The 24286-nt window shown below is 35.8% G+C and overlaps 1 protein-coding gene across 26 annotated transcripts in view; it reads right to left on the bottom strand.

Annotated features, from left to right (window-relative positions):
• Window positions 1-24286, bottom strand: part of KCNMA1 (potassium calcium-activated channel subfamily M alpha 1) — a 505618-nt gene that overhangs the window by 159342 nt on the left and 321990 nt on the right. For 22 of the 26 annotated variants that reach the window (XM_056351515.1, XM_056351517.1, XM_056351514.1 and 19 more), the window contains 4 exons: window positions 19592-19667; window positions 14392-14467; window positions 12570-12740; window positions 10810-10901 (listed from right to left, as the gene is read on the bottom strand). In XM_056351515.1, the coding sequence (XP_056207490.1) occupies window positions 10810-10901; window positions 12570-12740; window positions 14392-14467; window positions 19592-19667 (415 nt within the window). Of the gene's footprint in view, window positions 1-10618; window positions 10711-10809; window positions 10902-12569; window positions 12741-14391; window positions 14468-19591; window positions 19668-19800; window positions 20098-24286 lie in introns of those variants that run through there. The other 4 variants (XM_056351510.1, XM_056351524.1, XM_056351530.1 and 1 more) reach the window with 2 other exon arrangements.

Genomic DNA, 24286 nt, shown 5'->3' with positions numbered 1-24286 from the left:
AACACTGTTTTTTAATGAGATACGTGCATTAATTTTTGGTTGAAAACTCCCACCAAAAAATCTCCTTTAAACATAAATTGTATTTTTGCTTAGAAGTTGTAGAAATTGGAAACAGATTTCTTACTTGCCCAGAGAGAGTTATTAGGTACATTATTTAAGAAAACTTGGAGAGCTTATATTGTTCCAGTCTGTCCTGTATATGATTTGAAGATTTATAACTTCCTCTGTTTGTTCCAATAACCATTCCCTTCCCATGTACCACCCATTTCTTTCCACGCACTGAGAGTTTAAAAAAAGGCAACATACTGGATATAACCTTTGCTTTGAGCTAGAGTTAGTTGGTAGGAAAATACTGTATTACTAATTTGGGGTCAATAGAAATGTCTAACCTCTGCATTATCCTTTTGTGCATGGAAAACCTCAATAGTAATAGAGTATTCAGCTAAATTATTATGATTTCCAATTTTTTTCCCATTCTTTACAAACAAACTTTAGAAATTCCCTGACAATACTGAAAACCATCCTTCAGGAATTCAGACGTTTTTATTGCTGACAGGTATTCAGGAGGACCAAGGTTTCTGTTAAGTAATGGCTGTCATTGGTATCATGTATCAGAGGTGAAACTGCTTTAATATACAAATGAGAATCCATACCACATGGCTGTGATGGTGCAAACAAGAATTTTTTTGAGAATCTAAAGCTTATCACGAGCCATAGTCCATCAGCCAGTAAAAGTAGACTAATCCATCCTCTCCCATATATACTTATCATTCTCAAAACCAATTACAGTAACCAAACATGAAAAATCAGTGCAGTTCTACACAGTTAATTTCAGCTGTGATTCTACACAGATTAAATTCTCTGCAGTACCTAATTCTTTTGCACTCAACTACTGACGTAATGATATATTTGCTAAAAATACTCTAGCTTCTTATAAAGTAAATAAAAATGGTGATAAAAGGTCCAAAGCTACCACAGATACAAACAGTTTCAGGAAGACAAAAAAATGAAATAAGCAAAAGCTAAACCATCTAGAATTCTGGCATGAGATAATTGAGAACATTCACTTAATCTATGTAAATAACACTGTAAATGAAAACAGATCCACCACGAATAAGATTCTTCAAAAAGGATCTTTGCATGGTTCTTCCTTCAGAGGACACAGTACGAAAAGAAAATCTTTTGCCTGTTTATTTTGAAAGAAATCATATCCATTTTATTGGAACAAGTATAAAGAACTTGAAAAAACTCACTCTAACTAGTCTGTCATAATAAATCAAAGATAATAAATACAAAATTCTGCTCAGCATTCTGTTGAATACATGGTGTTCACTTGTCAAGTAACTAAATGAAGTGTGGCACATATTGATCTAGATGTCTCCATAAAACTATAATATTTATATCAAATACATATGCTCAAATCTCTTTATGGTCTTTCTGCTTAGTGTTCTGATCTTCCCTTTATCTATCAACCATCTACGTTCTTTCCTAGTATACCAGTAGCAGGCTGCTGTGGTTGAAGTAAACAGGTTCTTTAAAGTCGAACTGGTTTTCCTCAACAAAGGATGGGCCTCAGTCACCCTTTCTTATTAAGAAAAGTCAATAAATGTCAACAGAGACCTATGGTGGTCTTGTCTATATAGCGGTATGCATTCTTTAAATATACCGGTTTACAATATCTTTCTAGCTGCTTATGCTTTTCATGATTTACCTAACATTACTCAAGGTTCTGTTGATTCAGTTCAACTAAGCAAAACCTTTATATATGTGTGCTTATGTGCCTCTGTCTTATTCAGTTAAATGCACGCCTCATTAACAGAAACTCCCCTCTCAGATTAAAATAGTGTAATAGGTGCTGTAAAGTCATGATTTCATGATTTCTCTTTTTTCCACAGAAGATTTGAACTCAAGGACGGTCCTCAAAGGAGCACTTATTTGGCCAACGTGTACAGTCAGCCAGAACAACACGTCATAATATTTTAACCATTAAAAACTTGCCTATGTATTGGATATATGACGAAAGCAAAGACTGGGAACATACACCAGGAATGGACATTTCTGGACCAAAGAAAGACACACCAAGTTGGTTTTAAAAAAAAAAAAATAATTCAAGCAGGTATGAATCTAAAAGGCATTACTGCCAGACTTGCCTTTTTGCATTAGTCATCTGTGAAGACAGAGCATAAAATACTCTGAAATGAAGATATGATATTTTAGTTTATTTTAAATTCAACTGTAAGCTGTTTTCTTACTTTGATTCTCAAACCGGGCTCTAGAAATACGAAAGAGACAAGTCAAAAGTATTGAAGGATATAGTAAATTGTCAAGTGTGTAATTTCCCAGCAACTTTACTTTAATATTTGTTCTTCGACTGTTTGAAACTAGATTTTCATTATTCTCTTTACTCCTGAAGGATTAAGATTTTCAAAAGTGTTGAAGTTACTGAGAAGCCAAAAGCACTGACTTTGAAACTTCTATCAACTTTAAATGCATAAAGGAATATGACTGCACTGTGACTGGAGATGTGATTGTATCACGGGAGAACATGTCTGAGGTACCTTTGATTTCTGTAAATTGGACCTGATAGCTTCAGCTGCCAACTATTTAGGAACCAGAGAAAACTCATACCATCTGTATTGAAGCTGTTGTGATTAATTCTGACAGAAACTATCTGTTCTTTCCAACAGGTTCCACCCTCTTTTAAATCTCTCTTATATTGTGAGTAAAGAAAGAGGAATTAGTTAAGACTAAAAAACACTCAAAAGAGCTACTCAAAGAGCTATGGTATACAGTATAAGGCAGTGAAACAGCTCCGGATCATACATCAGACCGACATAAATGGGAAACCATTGATGTCGGGCATTTGAAAGTTACTTCTGAGGCAGATAATAATTTACCTTGTGACCAACATAGGTATATAAAACTAAGAATCAAGAAGGAATCATTTCAAATGCTGTTAAATATAGCATTGGTAAGGTGTGGCAAAAATACAGTCATGCATAAGACCCTAATTAGTTGTGAATTATTAAGTTATGATACCATAACAAGTGCACTTATGCAACCCCAGGTTTCAGTCTTGCCCAGTGAACACTGGTGGTGTTACTGGCAACCTTTAAATATTAGAAATTGTTTCTAAAGTGCACAGACATAAAAACTCACTTACACAGGTCATCAAATATTTTTGTGTCCACTTAAGTGAGATTTCTACGAGAACAGGCTGATAGAGTGAGTTTCACATACTTTGATCCTGGATAAATAGCACAGTCCTTTGTTCGCTTGCATCTGTCTGCAACAGTATGCTATCGTAAGTGATTCACTGTGAGCTGCTATGTTTATTCCACTTCCTTGCTCAGTTACACCAGAATGAGTTGCTCTTACATTTTTATGATCTAAGTATTTGCGTAATGCTTGTCAATAAAGCAAATTAAGAAATAAAAGTTAATATTATTTGCATGACACACACCTCTGAAACTGCAATAATGAGAAGAAAGCACAGTAGCGTGATTCTTCCAGGGTCTGTATTAGTTAAGAGACTTCCACTGTAGCTTAAAGTAGAGGACCAATATTGATCCTTTCATTCAATCTTGATAGTAACACTATCTAAAGTATTTGTACTTTCATTAAAAATACCACAGCATTTAGACGAAACACAACTATATCACCATAAGAAATAAGTGAATACTTTTATATAAACAGAAGTAAAAAACATTAGATGCTACGGCATGCACAAGGAGCCCACGCTAGAAAGGTTACAGTAAAATGCAGGAGTAAACCCCACATCCAGCATTAGCCTCTCAGTTGCAAACAGCCTTAATCTACTGTTCTAAGCCCTCCAGACTCTGGGCTTCCTTCTTGTAGTATTTTGAGCAGCAGATATCATACTCACAAAACACCTTGTTATTGCTTTTGAAATACACTGAAAATATTTCACCTAAATTGCTTCCTATGTTCCCACCATTACTCATTTTCAAATTGCCTTATGAATTTTTAAAACACTTAGGGAGTCAAAAAATAATGAAATCCTTTGTAAGCAATGCAGAAGTTAACAACAGCATTAAAATTTTTGAGCATTTCATTCATGACCAGAGCAAAAGCACTTCTTTTCCTAGAAATCACCCTAAAACATCATGACTAATTTTCTGCAAGAGAACCCAACTGAAAACAAAGTCATAATTCACTAAAACTTGCTGATCAATGCACAACTACTGCCATCTGACATTATACTCCCTGGAATGCCCACAATTCAAGCTACGACCTGTATATTTGGTAGAAGGTGGCAGATCAGCAGAATTATAAACCAGATTCAGTCCTTCCTGGGTCAAAAGTCTGACAACAACAACTGCTACTTTGTTGCCAAACCCAAAAGGTTTTTTTCAAGTTTAGGTAGCGAAGGAAAAGTTGAATTACAATTCTAATTAGAAATACAAATTTAGTGCTGTTACTGTAGGAACAGAACATCATTTGAGATGTAGAATACACATTTTTTTAAAGTCATAATATTGTTATATGTCACTTCCCACATTCCCTTTCTTGCTTTCATAAGAATAGATGTAGTCTAATAAGCATGCAAAATTGGGAAGAAAAAAAAAGTTTGTCCTATTAGTTCTATCTGTCAGTCTACTTAACACTCATCAGATTTTCTTTATCACTAAGTGAGACTTCATTTGAAACAGTGGGATTAGAAGAATGGCTAGCAGATGGGAAATAGAGACACCCCTGGGGATCATAATGCAATCCATGTCACATTCTCTTACTACATTTCTCATCCCACTGGAAAATAATATCTTACATATTGTATCATATTATTTAATGTAATAATATAGTGTCACTTTCTTTGGAGCTATGCCTCTCATTACTGCAGCAAATGGACCTTTGCCAAAGTATTTGGATAAGCCTTTTTTTTTTTTCCTAATTTTTAATCAAATTCAAATGTCTAATGAGTCCAAGATGGCCTGTCAACTTAAATTATCTGTTTGTCTTTCTGTTTACCATATCTATCTGTCTACAGTTTTTATTTTTCTCTGTGAAGTTTAGTTATTGAATCCCATGTTTCCTTCTGGAAGGAATCTCTAACAGATGATTATTCCTGTTGATATGTTGATGATTTGCTAATTTATGGCTTGTAAATTTAAGAAATCTGAAGAAATCTCTGGGAAGCAGAGCAGATCATGAGAGAAGAGAAACAAGAGGGTTTAATAACTTATACAGTAAAGAACTGTGATTTCATTAAAATACAATTTTTAATCTTATATATTAACTACAGTAATGCTTCTAGATAATTTTTCAAAAATCTTTTGAAAATTTAACAAAGTTTAGCATAAATGCTTACTATTTGGACAAGATCAGTAGTTTAGATAGACACATACTAATACTACTAATAATCCCTTGCTCTGGCAGTATCTATTCATGTGAAGCTGTGTTCTGCTTGCTGTCCTCATAAAGAGTTTCCATTGGATTTGATAGCAGTTTTGGATAAAAAGGCAAAAAGAATTTACTCCACAGAATTAAGTCAATAACTCAATGCAAAGACTGAAAAAAAAATAATCATAAGTTATTCAGTCTCTCTTTCAGTCCATCGGTTTACAAATGATCTTTCCATATGCTTCCTAGAGCTTTCGGCAGGCTGATTTACAATTACCTAATGTCTTCAACTGGAAAATATTTCACAGAATTAAAATCCAGTCTGATCATATGAACACTGAAATGAAACAACTGAATAAGAATGATCTTGATTCTCAAGTAAATTAGTAAATGAAAAATAAAAGAACTATAAATTAGTAGAGCTACAACAAATCTGGATCTGTAACCAACTCTCAGACCAGACTAACATAAACATTACTAATAAATACACTAATCTTGATTATTTTTTTATTGGGTTGTAGGATGGGGGTTTTTCCCTTTAAAAGAATTAACACAGGTTACCTTGCAATTCATATTTTGGCTAGGATTGAGTGTGTGAGTTCCAAATACCACAAAAAGAGTGCAACAGCAGAACTCTACTTATCCAAAACCAAGAATCCCCTGAAGCAAACCCCCGTCTCCTAAGACTTAAGGCCTGAACTTCACAGTTAAGAGGTTAGTTGGAGCACTTCAGAAAACCATCCAAAGGCAAAGTGATGACTGCCTCTTCCAGCCTTCCAGAGGTATGCATGCACGCACGCAGGAACCTGTACGCTTATTGCTACATTCTAAAAACAATAGTCTCTCATCCACAGTGACAGAGTAGCAGGTACCTTTTCATCCTTCTATACCACTTCACTTTAAAAATATCATTTAAAAATGATGCCGTGAATACTAACTTGAGAGTCATGCCAACAGGTAAAAGGAAGAGCCTAAACAGAGTAAGTCAAATCAAAAGCCTTAAAAAGAAAAGAGCTAAGTGTAGCTAGGGTGTAGGGAGCCAGCTGCTGGTTTTAAAATCATTAAGAAAAAAAATCATTAAGAGAGGAAATACCACTAATACTCAAGGTGTATACCACTTCAGTTTGATGAAAAGAAGTCAAACAAAAACTATAAAACTTCCCCTGCTCTTATACACACATCTGTAATTATGTATTATTTTCCGAACTAAAAGCTATAGACTTCTATAATAAAAGATCAGATTTTTTTTTCTTCTCCACCCAACTATGTTACATCTAGCTTTTACCTCCAGCATATATATCCAGTATTTTGTCATTACAAACTACTTTATCTGTTCATAATGATACTAGTTTTGTCCCAAACATAACTTTTTTCAATTATATGCTTTCATTAGTTATTACTTAGTGATCTAGGAAGTCTCACAATGTTTTAGTGAGGTATCTCCTATATAATATTGCAGATGTTCTTCAGTGTGACAATGTAATGCTTGGTCATGAAGCAGTAATGATTTAACCTTCATTATAAAATTGTCTACTTTGCATTTTAAAAGCATTTCTCATCTTCAGAAAGCATGAAGTAGATAGACTTCATTAAATCTCACAAGAACTCTGTCAGGTAGTTATCCTATTATACCTCTAGGCAGGATGAGAAAACAATATTTTTTATGGTTCTGACTGCTTCTCAACCCTGAATTTTATTTCCCAGTTACCCCTTAGTTTTTATAGATATGTATGTATGTATCTGTATTGAACATCAACTATTTTTTGCCTTCGTAACTACAGTCTGGTTTCTCTGTATCATTTGTATTTATTGGTGACTACGGCAAGAAGGAATTATTTGTTTGTTCTGAATATAACTAAACTAAGGTGGCCAGCTTTTCTTGTCTACTGACCATCTGATTCTGGTGTATCAGGGCAAACAGGAAAAACATTAGAGTCTTCCGATTAGCTGCTCTGTAAAGAGTAGCAAAACAGCTGTTTAGAAAGAACCTCATTACCTATAGAGCAGATCCCATTGCTTACAAATCTGAAATTCAAGACAAGGATTGGTACCTTTTTTGGCAACTTGGTTTTTTGGAGGTTTTTTTGGTTGTTGGTTTGTTGGGTTTTTTTGTGCTGGGTTGTAATGCACCGACATCGTTATGCTACACGTCATGAAATGTATCTTTTTGGTCTCGGTCACATTTTGTACAGTTATATTTGTATGCATTTTGGTATATATGCAACAATGAGTTAACAGGTGAAACTTCAATCAAAGACTCCAGTAACATTCCTGCTCTGTGCCCTATGAGACCTTAGAAGTCTCATTACAGGAATATACTACAAGGCAGATACTGTAAATTAAATTTAAAATCCCCCATGGACCTTTATGAAAAAACTACCTAGTTTCTAGTAATTTAACCAGTGATAATTGCATACTGCCAACAAACTACTTGTGTTTCCAAACTCTGTATGTAGACATCTCATCTAAGAGCAAAGCAAGCTTCTTCATTGTGCACAATGATTCCTATATAGTTTATGAGTCCTTTGGGGTTTTTACTGGCTGAATATGAAATTTTGACAGAATGAAATGTGAGATCAAACTTGCTGGTGTGTTGGTTGTTTCTCTTCTTTAGTAAGCGGGGTTTGTAGAAATAATTTTTATGCATACATTCTAGATGCTCTTATAGCTATAATTCTATAGCAAGGCCCTCCATAGTGTTAAAGCCATGTGGTACAATCCTCAAAGCATACATAATCATATGTTAATTTTCATTTCCCACCTAAATATTCAATAATATAGAAGCATGCTATTCCACAGACATAGTTCACGAGGCAGCATATATAAACAGATATATAAATGCTACAAAGCAGATTCCATATATTTATCTATCCTGGAAAACGTTAAAAAGTATACACATTTGCTATTTTAAGAGCTGAAACTACATCTTTCAATAAAATTTATCTGCTTTCATTTTGTACACGTATTTAATTTTATCTGGAAACTTTCTGACGTTAGGAATAGAACAACTGTAGTTTCTCATTATGTTTCCTGCCAGAATCTATGCTTGGTTGCTCAACTAAAGACCTTATATTACTAATTACTACCACATGTCTATATCCCAAGCAAAGGAAAACTTATTGGTTCTGACAATCCATTCTCTCAACACTGAATTCCAAATGAAAACTTAAATTTTGGCCAAACATAGCATTTCATCAATCTTGTTCTACTGACTGCAAAAGCAACACCAAACAAGGGGTGCTAATGGCTTTTTACTGTGCAGTTCCCAAGCTCAGAGTCTCTGATGAAAGACCCACGTGAGCAAAGAACATCTTTAAACTACTTAGTAATTAATAACTGAATCAGAAAACAGTGCATAATGTAAATCAAACAGTTGGTATGCTGATGACAGAACTGAGTTTCAAACAACAAGTTATACGGGCAGTAGAGATCAGCAGAGAAAGCATTGACAACAGGGTGAGCTAAAACCAGATAGTGCAGATAAATAAGACAAAAAGAAAAGGTTAAAAAAAAAAATAAATAAGCACGCCCCAAAGCTAGCAGAAGCCTGTAATCTGGAGTTGAGCTTTGCAGGATGAAAGGTTCTGACTGTAGATCAGGTCCAAGTTTAGAGACATCTGAGCAATGCTGGGTACTAGTGACAATGTAGAAGGGAGAGACTAAAACTCTGTACGTAAAAGGTTTTTAAACCATATTCCCCTCCGCTATCACTCCTCTGGAGCCTCAAAAACAGAGCTAAAAATTCTGTGTTTGGCAAACTTCTCTTTGAGAAACCATGTATGAAAACAAATATGAAACTGGGTAGGTCTCTCTCATAAACCAACATTTGGAGAAGTTAATGAGACCAGTCTATCTCAATTAAGGCAATTTTTTATTCTGGGTAAGCAAATTATGATGCAAGTTTCCAACATTAGTGTGTTTACAGCAAGAAAACCAAAACCTTCCAAGAGCTGAGGTTATCTCAAAAAATGGAAGTACTGACATTTTCAATTGTGGCACGTAATTGCTTGAGCATCATTGAACATACAATAGCGTAAGCTATAACGAAAGAATACACTTTGATTTATTCTTGATTATTGATTAAACGGTGACATAAAACAGTACTCTGGAATTAGCTCTGTGGGACATTACAGTCTTTCTGCTCCACAGAGGAGAAAAAACTTGATAAAACCATAATCCACATTTATAAAATGATGCATGTGTGATGACTTGAAAGGAATAAAAGTAATAAAACATATCCCTACTAAAAGGTAGGGAGAGGATGCATTGCCTACAGTACTTTATGCTATATGACAAGGATTCTATACAACTAGTCTTTTAAGGCAAATATGTCTCTACCAGTGGATGTCTCAATGATATGTAACGAAAGAAAAGACGGCAACACTAAAGGTGATATAGAGGAGAAACTACTATATCGCCAAGTACATCTAGTTCATTAAAGGCGATATCCCAGCAGGTCTAGATGCTGGGAATCTTAGAAAGAGCTAGTTTTAACTTGGTCAAGGAAACAAGCAGGCTTTCAATAAAATGTAATGTAGTCAAATAAAATTTCACCTTGCTACCAGGCAAAAATAGGACTTCTTATGGCTTTGTTTTCTTGGTTTGGTTTTTTCCCCCCATATATTGATACTAAGGCTACCACTTGCTCTTCTTAGGATAAGTTTTATATTGTGTGTAGAAGAGAATCACTTTAAAATCCTTGGTCACAGATCCTAAAATCCAAATGTTCGCAATATTCATATGAAGTCAAAAGGAGCTGCATGAGATCCAAATCTGCTGTTTGAAGAATGATGAATAGTACTATCAGACTTCTGACATAGTCAGCCTAATAAAATAATCCCATCAACATAAACCGCATATTTTGCACTCCAGTAAATCCAAGTTTCTTGAAGAACTGAGTTGCTTGAAAATCACGTGAATTATCATTGTTGCCCAGTGAAGAGATGAGCACGTGATAATCTGATGCCTAAAACTGTGAAGCGCTAGGTCAACGTTGTTGCAGAAGCTAATGCATATGCAGCATTTGTTCAAGATGTGTGCCAGTGTAGACTTAGCGGCACCCAGGTTCTTTTAAATTAGGGACAAAACATTGTGACTCGTACCATAGCATAGCCCAGGTCTCTAATTATAGTGTGACAACTCTCCAGTGGTAACATCTGATGTCAAGGAATACAGCCTGCTAAGCTGTGAGTCAGCTATTACCACCATCAGGGGCTCTTTAAAGTCACACAACCACACCTGGTCTGTTTTGACTTACTTTCTGCCTCGGGTTGAGTTAAAAGTCCCGCCGTATTTCTTCCGATTAAGGATGAGAGCAGCAATTTCTGGCACGTAGCGAGCAAACATTGCCTACATGCATGAAACAAAAACAAAAAAAAAAAAAAAGAAAATGGCATGCAGAGAGTGTTCTACTGCAGCAGAGGCAGCAGAGCCTCTTGGGATACTTACTTTCTTCCACTAACCGCACTATAGGAACCACCATATTTCTTGCGGTTTCCTATTAACTCTATGATTTCAGGGACGTAGCTGGCAAACATGGCCTAAGAAGAAGATAGGAGACAGAAGAAAAGACTAAAAAGAGAGGCCAAAGAAAGGGGGATGATGAATATTTTCAGAAGATATATATCTTTAAGATCTGAAAATGCAAAAGAATTAGATCTATGCAGTTGTTTTAAAAAGAATTTTTTTAAAAAAAATGTAAAAGTTCTTATCAAACAAGAAGGCTCAATGTAAAAGTTGGTCTTGGAGAAGATGCACACCTTACAAATTAAGAAAATGGTCAAAAGAGGAAAAATAGACACACAAAACAAAACAAGAACAAAATTAATTCAAATCGGTATCTAACCATAAAATACAGTTATGTCTAATTCTTCCTGAAGAGGGGAGGGGAAAAAACTTATCCAAAATACACTGCAAAAAACAAAAATAAGTGTTATCATTACCGTTACATTTCTAGTTTAAAAGACAGATTTTTTCCCCCATTATTAGGATTCAAAATAAGGCCAAAAACATGATGAAATCGGGGTTATTCCCCCTAGTCAAGAAACGAAAATGTCACCCCCCGCCCCCAAAAAAAAGCTTTTCCAAAAGTTTATGTTTTCAAAAGGATTGGAATAACACGTGATAGTAAAAAGGTTTTGAGGAGAAAATAAAAATTATTCTGCCATGTTTTGTCCAACAAACATCTTCCTTGTGGCTGGATACTTCGAAGAGCTATTGCCATTTGACATGGTCTTTGTCTTTGTATGTCAATAAACATCGATGGGAATGCATATATTTATACTCATATATATATATTGATATATATGTATTTCTGTTTGTCTCATATATTGCATTCATAACATTAGTTATATACATATCACCTCTGTGAGATGTATGTATATGTGAAATTGATACATGAGAAAACAATACACGTATGTATCTATGGGCACAATTTATATTGTGAATCATCCATAAAGCACTTACCTTGCACAGAGTAAATAAAAAATAAACCTTGCTGGTTTACAGCACAACATTGCAACAGGTCCTATAATATTACTAACACTAATAAACAATAGCAGAGTTGACAGAAGACAATTAGTAACTTTGGTGCTATGTACATACAGGACAAAGAACACAAGCACTTGCTGACATAAAAGGATACTGGTTATGGCCATGTGATAAATTGTGAGTTAAAATTCTGCTATATGACATGAAAGTATGTTTGAAATTAAAGAGAATGTGGTTTGCCATCATCTGGATCAGGCAAACTGCTCTTTAAGGCAGTCCAAAGCCACAGTGTTTGTTGGAATGTTGGGAAGGAACACAGAAGGGTGGGTAGGGTTTCTGAAACCGCAAAGTGCCTTTAAGTATCTACAGCAGCGTCAAAAAATACACACTACAGTCACTCACTAGAAAGTACAAATAACATTATAAGTTGAAATATTAAGGCACTTCATGTATTCACAAGCATTACTGATTTAAATGGCTTAGAAAAATTCTGACTCTACTAAACCAGACTAATTTGATAAGCTCCACCAAAATATTTGTCTATAGAAGAAAAAGGGTGTATTAAACATATTTAAACATCTTATAATTAATTTTAATTCCCTAAACCATATATTATTACTTCTTTAATTACAGCATTGAGATATATTGTAACAAATATTAAGGTAGCTGGAATAATAATAGTAGTAATAATAACAACAACAACAACAAAGAGTTTTTACCAATCCCCCAAGGATGAAGAAGACCATGAAAAGGCGACCAAGAGTTGTTTTTGCATAAACATCTCCATAGCCAACAGTGGACATTGTAACCATCAGTAAATAAACACATTCCCAATATGTTAGCGGTTGATTATTTTGGAAATTTTCCCATGGATCCCCTGAGTTCTCCACCTAAATTTGACAAGAAAGCATACAATGAATTAAAAGAGCTGTACCACAAATTAACTCTAGTGATATATGTGTGTGCATGTGTGTGTGTATATATATATGTATGTATTTTATTTTTTTAAATGGCATATAAACTCCTAAACCTCCTGTGATTTATTTTTAACAAATACAGAACCCAACCCTGCCCCAATTATACCGCTATCGTTCTTTTGTCGACATACACAGCCTTGCCACTCATACCATTCATGGAAAGTTTCTTTTCCATTCACCACTACATAACATAACTTATTAATGCAGCTAGATAAGTTCATTTTATATTTTATTTTGTTCAGATTTTTTTTTTCAGTGACTCTTACTTGTAATGAAATTATACTTCTTAGTTTGGGTCTTAAAGCATTATGTAGCTACTAAAGGCAGTAGTGACATGTTAAGTTCAGTGATACTCATTACTTTTCCAAGAAGCCAGCTACTGTATGTGACAAAGTTGTAGATTTATCAGTGGGGAAGGAGCATGCCCTCTCAAATCTGTTCCAGAGTAAAAACGTTTGATGTTTGAGGATTCCTACAGTACAATAGAGAAATTTATGCTGAAAACCAAAACCAAACCATATATAACCTAAACCCCAAGCTCTAGAAAATAGCATCCCTGCCCTCCTGATGTAATTTTATTTTTTGTTGTTGTTGTTAAAAAATCTGGTCATCCCTGAATGTGAAGTATATCAGAAACAAAAACATGCAAAATTTCAGTGCATCTTCATAAGAGTGAAAATTAAATTACTATCTGGTATAATAAGAAGATAAGCATTCTGAATATTTGATCTTACTATAGCTGGATACAGGTCAAGGTATTTCAAGTGAAGTCATTTTAATTGCTCTGGACTAACATCAATATCATTAAAATATAATATTAGTCCAAAACCATTCGTGAATAACTTGTTACTACTAGCAGCTTGATCATACAATGTACTTAAGGGACAAACAGTTAACCACATTCAATCATATTTACCAAACTGATCAGTAAACGCCATTAGTTTTAAATACGCAGTTGACATATGCCTATCCTATATATGCATATTCACATTTATGAACTCATGTACTTCTGCACTAGCTATCTTAAATTTTTCACGTCTTGCCAAGTGCAGAACAAAAAACTATTATAAAAATCTACGTTATCGGTGACTGAAAACTACATAAAATTTTTTTTGAAATTTCAAAAGAGAGGAAAACAATCTCTTAAAAATCACTAGCCAGAATGGTGGCCATTCCATTGCTTCTCGTGGGAATACAGAACTGCCTCCTGGCACAACCCCTGCTTTCACCATTTCAGCATCATTTCAGCCCTGCCGACCCCTTCCAGGAAGCAGCCGGGTGTTTCCTTAGGAAACACTACCACCTGCCGGCAAACGGTGCCCTTGCCCCCACTTCCACTGGTCCAAGTCTGTTTTACGGCTGAGGTTCATGATGTATTGCTTATTACTCAGAATTAGTTTCGAGTAGAAGCCGAAAATTTAGGAAGCCGTGATGTCATTTTTTATTGTACTCTCTGGATGTGTTCAGGGGTTATCCAGAACAAGGCGATTTCAGGTCATCAAGTAGCTCAGAGAGCAGACGATCCATGAGAAAAAGTCAATGAAGTATTTTCAAATATACTTACCAAATGTATGAACCCAGCTGCTGTCAGCCACGTGCTGATAAATATAGAGCACAGATTCACCAGCTTGATGGAATTACTGAAAATAAACAAAACCCGACGACAAAGAGGAATTTAGACTGGAATTTATCACACATTTTTCATATGTACCTGTATAAGACTGCATGCCTCAGATGCGAGAGTTTGGTAATGATTTCTGAAGAGAAGCAGGCTCCCTAAAAAACTCGATCAAAAGCCTGTGCAAAATAGGTGTTATTTTGTCTTTGCAGAGTTCACAGTTGCATAATTTAGTGAGCTTGAAAGAAAAATTCCAATGTATTTGAGAGCAGTCAAACAGAAACCTTAGCTTCATTTGTACTCATAAACAAACAAACAGAAAGAAATAATGCTTTTTCCCAAATTATTTCGTTGCCTCCAGTATTCTCACCTTCTCATTTATCATTGCTATACACATCAGAATTATCCGTAAATATTCTGGTACCCTAAAATAAATCCATGCAGGCCCAATGAATTAAACTGAGCAACTCCACTTAACATTAGCCACTGAACACGGCACTTACACAAACAATTGACTGATGTCTTTCAAATTATTTCATTTCTTGTACGCTTTTTCTATACTCATTGTGCTTTTGACCTCAGACCTGTGGAGGCTTTAAAAATTAACAGCAAGAAGATGATTGTGTTGCAGCCTCACCACATGTTAACACTTTCAGACCTGACCACAGGACAAGACTATCTTCCTACATTTATAGCAAACAATTAATGAACTATTGCAGCCAATCTGTAAACATCATGCTGCTTTTGCAGAGAAAAAAAAATTAAATTATGATTCTCAGACTAAATAACCCAGACACTTTGTGGGTTTTGTGTAAAATCTTAAGTAATTGTCATATTATTCTGCTTGCCTGAACTCTTATGGACTTCTTTGTGGAAATTCATACGAAGCTAGACTATTTTATATTTCATATTAACATTTTTCTAAAAAAAAAGATGGAAACCTATCAGTCAAACTCTGCAAGCTCTTTTTAGTCCCACTGAGTAGTATGTTCCCTACTGTAGCCAGAAGTGATTTTGAAGCAAGGACCTCACTCAATTCAGCAGGAAAATGCCGTAGCTCATGGAAGAAATACAGGTAAAGACTGCTCCCTCTCTTCTTACAAAAATCACTGAGACTTCAAAAGCTAAGAGGGATATTTCACCAATACAGAAGGAACTAAAGTCCCTGTACTACTATGTCTATATAATCTCACCCATTCAAGGAACTGTATTGGAAATAGCTGCCCTTTGTTTTTGAAAACATTTATAACAAAGAATAATGCCTCAGAAAAATCACTGTTATTCCTTAAAGCAATACCTTCCTAAAGAAGAAAAATCATTAAAAAAAAAAAATCATTATCAACATTACTGTAGAATTTATACGTCTGTTTATAACAACTTTAGGATGATAAAAATGCATTCTTTTCTAAACAAAGTTGAGAAATGAACCTGCAAAATTCATCAGACCGGCTCCCTTAAAAATATTTTAAGGGTTACAGTTAGCCAAGCGGGCATCTGTGGGTACTAGGAAAGAAATACAATTGGGTAATATGACAGGTGCTGTAATGAATATTGTACTCAAAATTAAGAGACTATTTCAGCAGTTCTGCAATTAATAAGCATTCACCTACATCAACATATATTCCCTAATTCTCTCTTTCTTAAGGCGTGCTTGATTAAGGTTCATATTTTGTCAGCAACAGCATTCAGACATAGTGCGGGACCCTAACACGGGTTTCTAGATTAAAAAAAATCATAGGAATCACGCTGATGGAAAGCTCTGCTGTGAAAGGCTAAATATCGTCCTTCACATGGGCTTAGGGCACGAGAGGCTCCTGATACACCGACGTGTCACCTGGTCTCCGCTTATTACTGTAATACAAGTAAATGGCAACAGCCATTAAGAGTAACTATTGACGTGAGTTTTTTGTACCTTTTATTTTTGAAGATTTATTAAACACCGTGCCTTCTCTCTCCTCTATGAAATACTCCCTGTGTTTCTGCCAGTCTAAATATAGATGAAGGATTAGTCACAAACATTTTCCTCCTCTTTAAGCTCTTTCCAACATCTGTGCAAAATCCCTTACTGTGAGCCCTGCCTAAGCCTCTGTATTTTTGTCAGAAAATATTAGAAAACAGTGAAGGAGAGAAATTTTCAACTGAACACCACACAATTCCTTTTATTTCATAAAATACAGAAACAAAAGATATTGTGTAAAATACATTTAATTTTAAACTAAGTAAACAAATAGATCCTTAGCAGACTGTGGTCTTTTAAGACACCACTGTAAAATTTTGCTTTGCCTTACTGGTTCTTTTCAAGTATAATTAATCATTTTTCAGATATTCTAATAATTATCTAGCACTCCCACATTACATTGCTGGTCTTCTCACTGCTTCTATTTTTGCACTGTTTAGCTTCTTCCTTTGGACTCCAGTGTTTAGAACAGCCCTTCTGCCCACTGTATAAATAATAAATGTGTATTTTATTCCCATATTTCAGTCACTAATTCCAGGAGTAATTTTAATTTCTAGGTTAAACTTTTTTCTTTACTGGGGAAAGAGGAAAAGGAAAGAATTTCTTCTCTAACTGCACCAAACATTAAAAATATAGCAGTACCCTTTATATCCTATCGCTTTCTCATCTTGTCAGTAGTTACTTCTTATTAATGCCAAACACAATGAAATGCCTCTAGTCGAATTAGCTCCGTATTTTTTTCATATAAACACATAACACCTCAAACAGAGAGCACTTTTATCTTTTGCAGAATTTTTAAATAATTTGGGTGGTTTTTTTCCCTGTACTATCATTTCAGACTAGTAACAATATACTGAATTTACTATTCAGTTCAACAATCCAAGTCTGCCATTATTCCTTGGTCTTCACACTCACAAACAAACAATGATGTTGAAAATTTCATTAAAACCTTGAAAGCGGATTGCAAGAAATGCAAAATATATTAATTCTGTAAGATTTTTAATCATCCCTGAACAACAGAATGTTGCAGTAGCTGGTCAAAAGCATACAATAGTATAGGAATTATAACAATTCAAGGCCACTGTATGAATTGAAATCAATGCTTGAATTAAGGGAATTTTTTATCGAGACTACAAGCTTAACTGCTCTAACACTTGCAAAACTACTAAAGATTGTCCATTAACCACAAGTGGTCAGCATGCTGCTTTTTTCATTAAGAAAGATTAATAATCCAGAAATAAAACTCTCATTTAAAAGTATTTTGGTACTGTAGCAGAAAAAGCGAACCGTACCTACAACACGAACCGTAGTTCTTGTTTATGATAGTACTTAGGAACACACTGAAAATACAAACATTTCTAACTGAAGTTAGTAATAGCAGCAATAAATGTATTTTCTCATTTTTTGCTTTGTAAAAGCTAAACTCACACAAGACAATTAATAAAAGCCAAAGTGCACAGATGGTCAAATTTATGGCAGGCGTAACTAAAATTTTTTTCTAAAATAAATGACATTCTGTTCATTTGGTTTAAATTGACTTACCCATTTTACAAAATCATGTTTTGTGAACACTGATAGTATTCCTAATTATGTAGTTCCTTTCAGTTTATTAAGACACAAAAGAGAGGAGACATGTCTTTCTATTGAAGAACCAGGAACAGGGAGAAACATAAAAAATTGTTTCAAGGCACTGACAGTTTTTAAGTTAAATAAAAGGCGTTAGTGATGAACTGCTGGGGATTAATCAGCTGAGTAAACTCAGTCACACAAGGAAGCTTTGCTTGACAGGCTTTCTAATAACCAACATTTGAGGTTTACAGATATTTGGACGTTCATATAAATAATCAAAGAGATGAAAACATCTAATCTAAGAGAAAATTCTGCACCAGAGAAGTGTTATCTAAGTGAACAAGTCAATGCTGAATAAGCCAGCTCTGAATACACTGAATGTGATTAATGCGGTATCCCTTCATTTATGGATCTGGAAGTTTACAAATCCACCCCTCCTCAAGGGGCTTTATCTAAAATCCTTGCAGTTTATGGGGCTTCTCCATTGACTGGCATTTCTTTTAGCAAGGTTGCTCTGCGTGTTAAATGCAAACGCACTGGCTCTTCTGAGCTCCTGCACAAATTATTCTCCTTTACCATATCGGCAGTATCCTGAGCTACTGGGACTGCACCTTCACTGCACACTCTGATTTCTGTATTTGACAAGAACTGGATTACTTACAGTCACACAGCTAAAGACAGACAGCGTGAAAGTTTCACAGCAAAGAGAAGAGTTTTGAGCTTAAGGGTTGAAGACACAGCTGTTTACCATGAGCATGTACAAATCTCAAGGATCTATTTCCCCCATCACTACTAATTAACATAGCAAGTAAATGGAGTTCCTTGTATATAAAGCCCTCACACCCGCATCATCGAGCAGTGTAGAGAGCACAGGACATCAGAATGGAGCTCAGTTTACAGCAATTATTGGAAGCTGGGCTCAATACTTCACCTGGGGCATTCTAAGGAATGATGAAAGGTGATGTGTCTTCAACTGCAAGGCACAGGAAGGTTCCTTTTTATTTCCTTCAAAGTTATGCTCTTTCAGCACAGCTTTCATGTATTAATAGCCCAAAGAATCAGTGAAAGGCAGAAGGTTCCTTCGAGTATATTAATTATTCTTTGAAAAAAATGCTAACGACAATAAACACAATATAAAGATAGCTCAGTGTAAAATTAATTTTTAATATGTTTTTGATGTGCAAAAGGTTGCTTAGTTCAAAAAAGCTGAAACAGAGACACAATGATTATTTCTCCAAATACCTTGTAACTACATCTGTTGAAATAATTTTGATTTCTGTCTTTCCAAGGCAGCAGAATATGGACTGATTATGTGGAAAGAAGCAATGTATAATCAGTGCAGAGCTCTGTAATTTGTTCTGCTTTTAATGTATCAGCACCCAGTCTTGCTCAGATATTTCAAATGTAACACCACATCACATCAAATAAAATCTACTGATCACATAGCAAAAGATGCTGACACTGATAAATCATGCATCAGCAGAAAAAGGTTTAAAGAATAGATAGCAAGGGGGTTTTTTTGAGAAAAAAAAAAAGTCATATATTACAGTGACCACAAACCTAAGACATTTATGTTCTGTCACCAATGCAATAACTCAGCATTGTAAGAAAAGGTCTTACCTTGTTTTAAGGATATTCAGAAACTGCAAAATTTCTGAAAACTGTATCAGTCTAAGGGCTCTTAAAAATCTTAAACCTGCAGTAAAGAAAAAAAAAAAAACAAAAAAAACAAAACTCTAGTAAAGAATAATTCAAATTATAACAACATTTCACTTACAATGACAGTGATCCATTAAATCAACATAGATAACATACAAAATGTCAAATACCTTTGAAATGTTCTTCCATATTTAATGGTTCGAAGATCCTTTACCAGGTCTTTTTCAAACTGTTTTAAACTTTTGTCCTTAATAGCTGAAGTATCCTACCAGAAAGCCTTAGTTTATGTAGGAAGCCATAGGAGGAGACATGAAGGCTGAAAGCCTTATGAAAGCTAAGGGGAAAAAAACCTCACTGAGGTTCAGTTGGAAGTTCTAGTGCACGTGTCCTTCAGTTCCAGGCTGTCAGAGGCACATACAAATCTGCATCCTCCAAGCTCGCACGTTGGTTAGTGAAAAGTAAAAGTTATGGGCATGAGATGTGATAACCTGGATAAAGTAGACTGTGTATATGCCTGATTAAATTGGTAAATCTTAGTGACGTAAAATCTTTTATTATAATAACGCTCCCTGCCTCCACCCGAATTTCAAAAAACTGAAGCAGGAATAGAGAGAAACAACACATTCTCTCTTAAAAATGACAAACCTACTATAAATCCTTCCATCAGGCTATAACTATAGGAACAGATTATACTTTGGCTATTAAAGTAGCGACTATTTTTACAAAGAAATAGCATTTTTGTGTTGAAATCAGGTTGCACATATAGCAATTCTCAGACAACTACAAAGCCAGTGAGGCATACACAAAGACAGTGTGCACCAGAGGAGATACTATAGAAGATTAAAGGCTTAAATTATTAAAAGAGGTTTATGCTGATAGTAAATAATTTGGCTGCAGATCTTTGGCATATGAATAAAAGTACCTTGTGTATCATACACAGCTTATAAAATTAAAATAAAGCTTTGAGGATAATTTTTATTAAATGGTACAGCCAGAAGTTACATAAAAGTTGTGTAACATGGTATCGTGACTGTTGGTTAGGTCCAGGGCAGCTTCTTCTCATACATCCTCTTTATTGATACATATTTGACCCAATTCCAGTGCTATAAACCGCTTTTTATTTCTAGAAACGCAAGGTGTTCCTGGCAAACTTATAAACCTGGTCACAACTGTCATCATCTCAGTGGAGTCGAGAGGTTCCACTCAAGAGCAAAGATGCATGTGGTGAGAAGTGTTTAAACCAAGGCTTTATTTCCACAGTATTCTTGGAAAGTTGTTAAAGAAAATTTTTACTCTTCCTAAGGCTCATATGTAGCCTTATTAAGCAGTCTCGTTAAGGCTCCTAAGTAGCCTTAAAGTAGAAAATCACTCCTGTCCATTACATAGATATAAAGTCTCTTTTAAATTACTGACTGCAGGGAACTGAAGATTAATCGCAACTTGAAAACTGGATTTGGGGATCTAGAGGAAGAGCAATACAATGATGCTTAACAACTACAAACTTCACATCCATTTTCGATTAGAGAATGAACATTTTGGATCATAGTGCTGAAACTAAGAGACATGTCCCTCTGCTCCACTTTCAGTAGTTCCCACAGTTGATACTGCTATCCAAAGAGATGTGGCTGGACAGGGATGGAGAGGACCTTTACTAGCAACCCTAAGCTTTCTCAACTCTGTTCTGTCCAGCTACCTCCCTCGCTCCATTCTTTTGGAACTTTTTGAAAAATGGTTGATGGGAGAAAAATCTTTCCTTTCAAATGCTTTGCACTACTTCTGAAGTTAATGAGATGCCCAAGTTACCTATTGCAATGATTCAAAAAGATGCCTGAGAAACAAAGTTAGCAATAAAATCTCTTATCTCCAAACTCTTACAGTGCTTAAGCTTTATTTTAGTTGTTGAGACATCAAATAATAGAAAAAAGAGACTACAGCTTTAACGTATTTTTTTGTGAAAGACGAAAATCACTATGGATTAAGCTCTGCACTTGCTAGGACCTACACTATTTTTTAAAATTCCCTCCAGAGAACAGAATTTAAAATAAAATTTTAAAAAGTCCAGAGTTTGCTTGAATGGTTTAATTGAACTACAGATAAAACTGGCTTGTAATTGTAAAACGTACAATCACCTTGTAACCTCTGGATCTTCTCTAGGACTTTACTTGCGGGGCTATGCCTTATAGCCAAATTAATTACTCCACAGAAAGGACCAAATTTTGATCTTCAGAAACCTCAGTGTATTACCTGCTTTGCGTGGTTCAAATCTCAAATCAAAGATGAAATGAAAAACCAGTTTTCTTTATCATGATGCCAGATGAACTCTTCCCAGTATTCTGTACTTTTCCAGACCCAAAGAGATCTGTTATTAGATTACTATAAACATGTCATTTTATATGATTTTCATAGAACAATTGGGGCTGGAAGAGATCTTTAATGGCTATCTAGTCCAGCCCCGCCGCCACCACCACCCCCTGCAATGAGCAGGGACTTCTTCAACTGGATAAGCTGCTCAGAGCTCCATCCCACCTGGCCTTGAACGTTTCCTGGGATGGGGCATCCACCACCTCTCTGGGCAGCCTGTGCCGGTGTTTCACCACCCTCACTGTGAAACATTCCTTCCTTATACATAGTCTAAACCTGCCCTCCTTTAGTTTAAAACCATTAGCCCTTGTCCTGTTGCTACAGGCCCCACTAAAAAGCTTGTCGCCATCTTTCCTATAAGCCCCCTTTAGGTACGGGAAGGCTGCTCTAGGGTCTCCCTGGAGCCTTCTCTTCTCCAGGCTGAACAGCCCCAACTCTCTCAGCCTCTCTTCACAGGAGGGGGGCTCCAGCCCTTTGACCATCTGCGTGGCCTCCTCTGGGCTCCCTCCAACAGGTCCGTGTCTTTCCTGTGCCCCAAAGCTGGACACAGAACTTCAGGCAGAATCACCTCCCTTGACCTGCTGACCATGCTTCTTCGCCAGGGACTTCACCTGGCTGCCAAGAGATGGGTATTCCAGAAAAGTGTAAAAAAAGACCTCTGAAACGTGATCTGAACAAAACACATAGAGGGACTGGACAATGTCAGGGCTGCAGCTGTAGATTTGAGTAACCCTGTTTGCAGGTACTCACAGTACCTCGCTCGCGGGGGCTGAGCAGACCAGCATCAGTGCGGGCAGTGTTTGCCAGCCAAACCCACCCTGCCTGCTGCGTCTGCTCCCCACGACACCACGAACACAAAGCCAGCCAGCCAAAACAGCGCTACCCATAGGGACAAATTACAGATGTACTCAGTAATTTGTAAATCAGTAACATGCCCCACACTATGCTCTCTCACCATTTTCAAATCAAATTTACCTCCCAGCTAAGATGTTATCTCTTCCAGGCCCACCAACTCACCAAGAACAGAAATTTGTGATGTTTGTTTATGCACCAAGATTAGTAAGCAAAATTCTGTAAGTAGGAACACTACCAAAAAAATCCCATTTTCCAAAAGCTGTGTCAGCTATGTATAGAAATGCGTATCTCTCCCTTTCATTAGCAATATTTTGGAATTTATTTTATACCATTTATACAAAAAATAACTCTTGGAAGATGTAATTTACCTAGAAGATCTCTCTAATCACAGGTAAAACATACAGATAAAATAAAGGGCCTCTTCAGTTTGTCAGTCTGCTGCTTCTAAAAGGATGACACAAGTATGCTTCTGAGCTGGGGTTTATTTCAGCTGCAATGCCTGGGACAAAGCTGAAAGATTCACAAACTTCTAGACCACAAAACACTTGTATTATTAGCAAATCAGATTCCTTTAACAATATGAGACAAAGAATTTTAGTCAATAGCTTCCGCCTCTAGTACAACAATTTGAGTTGTAGTTAATGACGATTCAAATGAACCTCCAAGTATACCACAGGATTATTTTCTTACTATGAAAATATTTGTTTAGCTACCTGTGTTGCCTGTACAGCTAACAGACCATTTTCAAAGTACATGTAAAATACATGTGTAATGTGTCCTATTATTTTTACTAGGTAATGTCCTGGATAACATGTGCCATCTAGTATTATTTCAGATTCTGAGTGCTCAACCTGGAATCTGTAAAAAGAAAAAAAAAAAACAAAACAAACAGAAAATCCCCCCAAACCACACCTGACTCCCAGAGATCAAGTGCCTACCTCCTGAAATTCTATACATTGAATTTAGATATGGAAATTTGACACATCCACGTCTTTCAGGCCAATTTTGAAAGGCCAATAAGAGAGGCCAAGTACCGCCCAAAAACCTGAAATCAATCTTAAATATTATCAAAATCAATAATCTGTGGAATAGGAAACAACGTACTATGTTGAAATACTAAGGTAGATCCAGAAAACAACAGAGGCATTTTTCTCATTTCACTAGATACTTGCTCAGTTCTGTGAGGGGTGCTGCAAATATTCTCCTGCCATTGCTTTCAGACTCTTTACTAAGGACCCAGTAAAATGGATGACCAGAACTGTGACACAAACACAACCAATAAACTATGTGCCGGTAGCAATACAATTACAGTACAAAATTATTTTCTCTCTAAAGTTTACAACAAAACAAACATTACTTTAAGCGCTATTTGACTTTACAGTCTTAACGGTGCGGAAATACAGTATTTTCCTGTCTCTCAAGGAGTTTTGCAGTCTCTCT

Source organism: Falco biarmicus, chromosome 9 (genome assembly GCF_023638135.1).
Source record: "Falco biarmicus isolate bFalBia1 chromosome 9, bFalBia1.pri, whole genome shotgun sequence".
In the NCBI taxonomy this organism is placed as follows: Eukaryota; Metazoa; Chordata; class Aves; order Falconiformes; family Falconidae; genus Falco; species Falco biarmicus.
The sequence above is the reverse complement of the archived record's forward strand: the minus strand, read 5'-3'. Positions and strand labels throughout refer to the sequence as shown.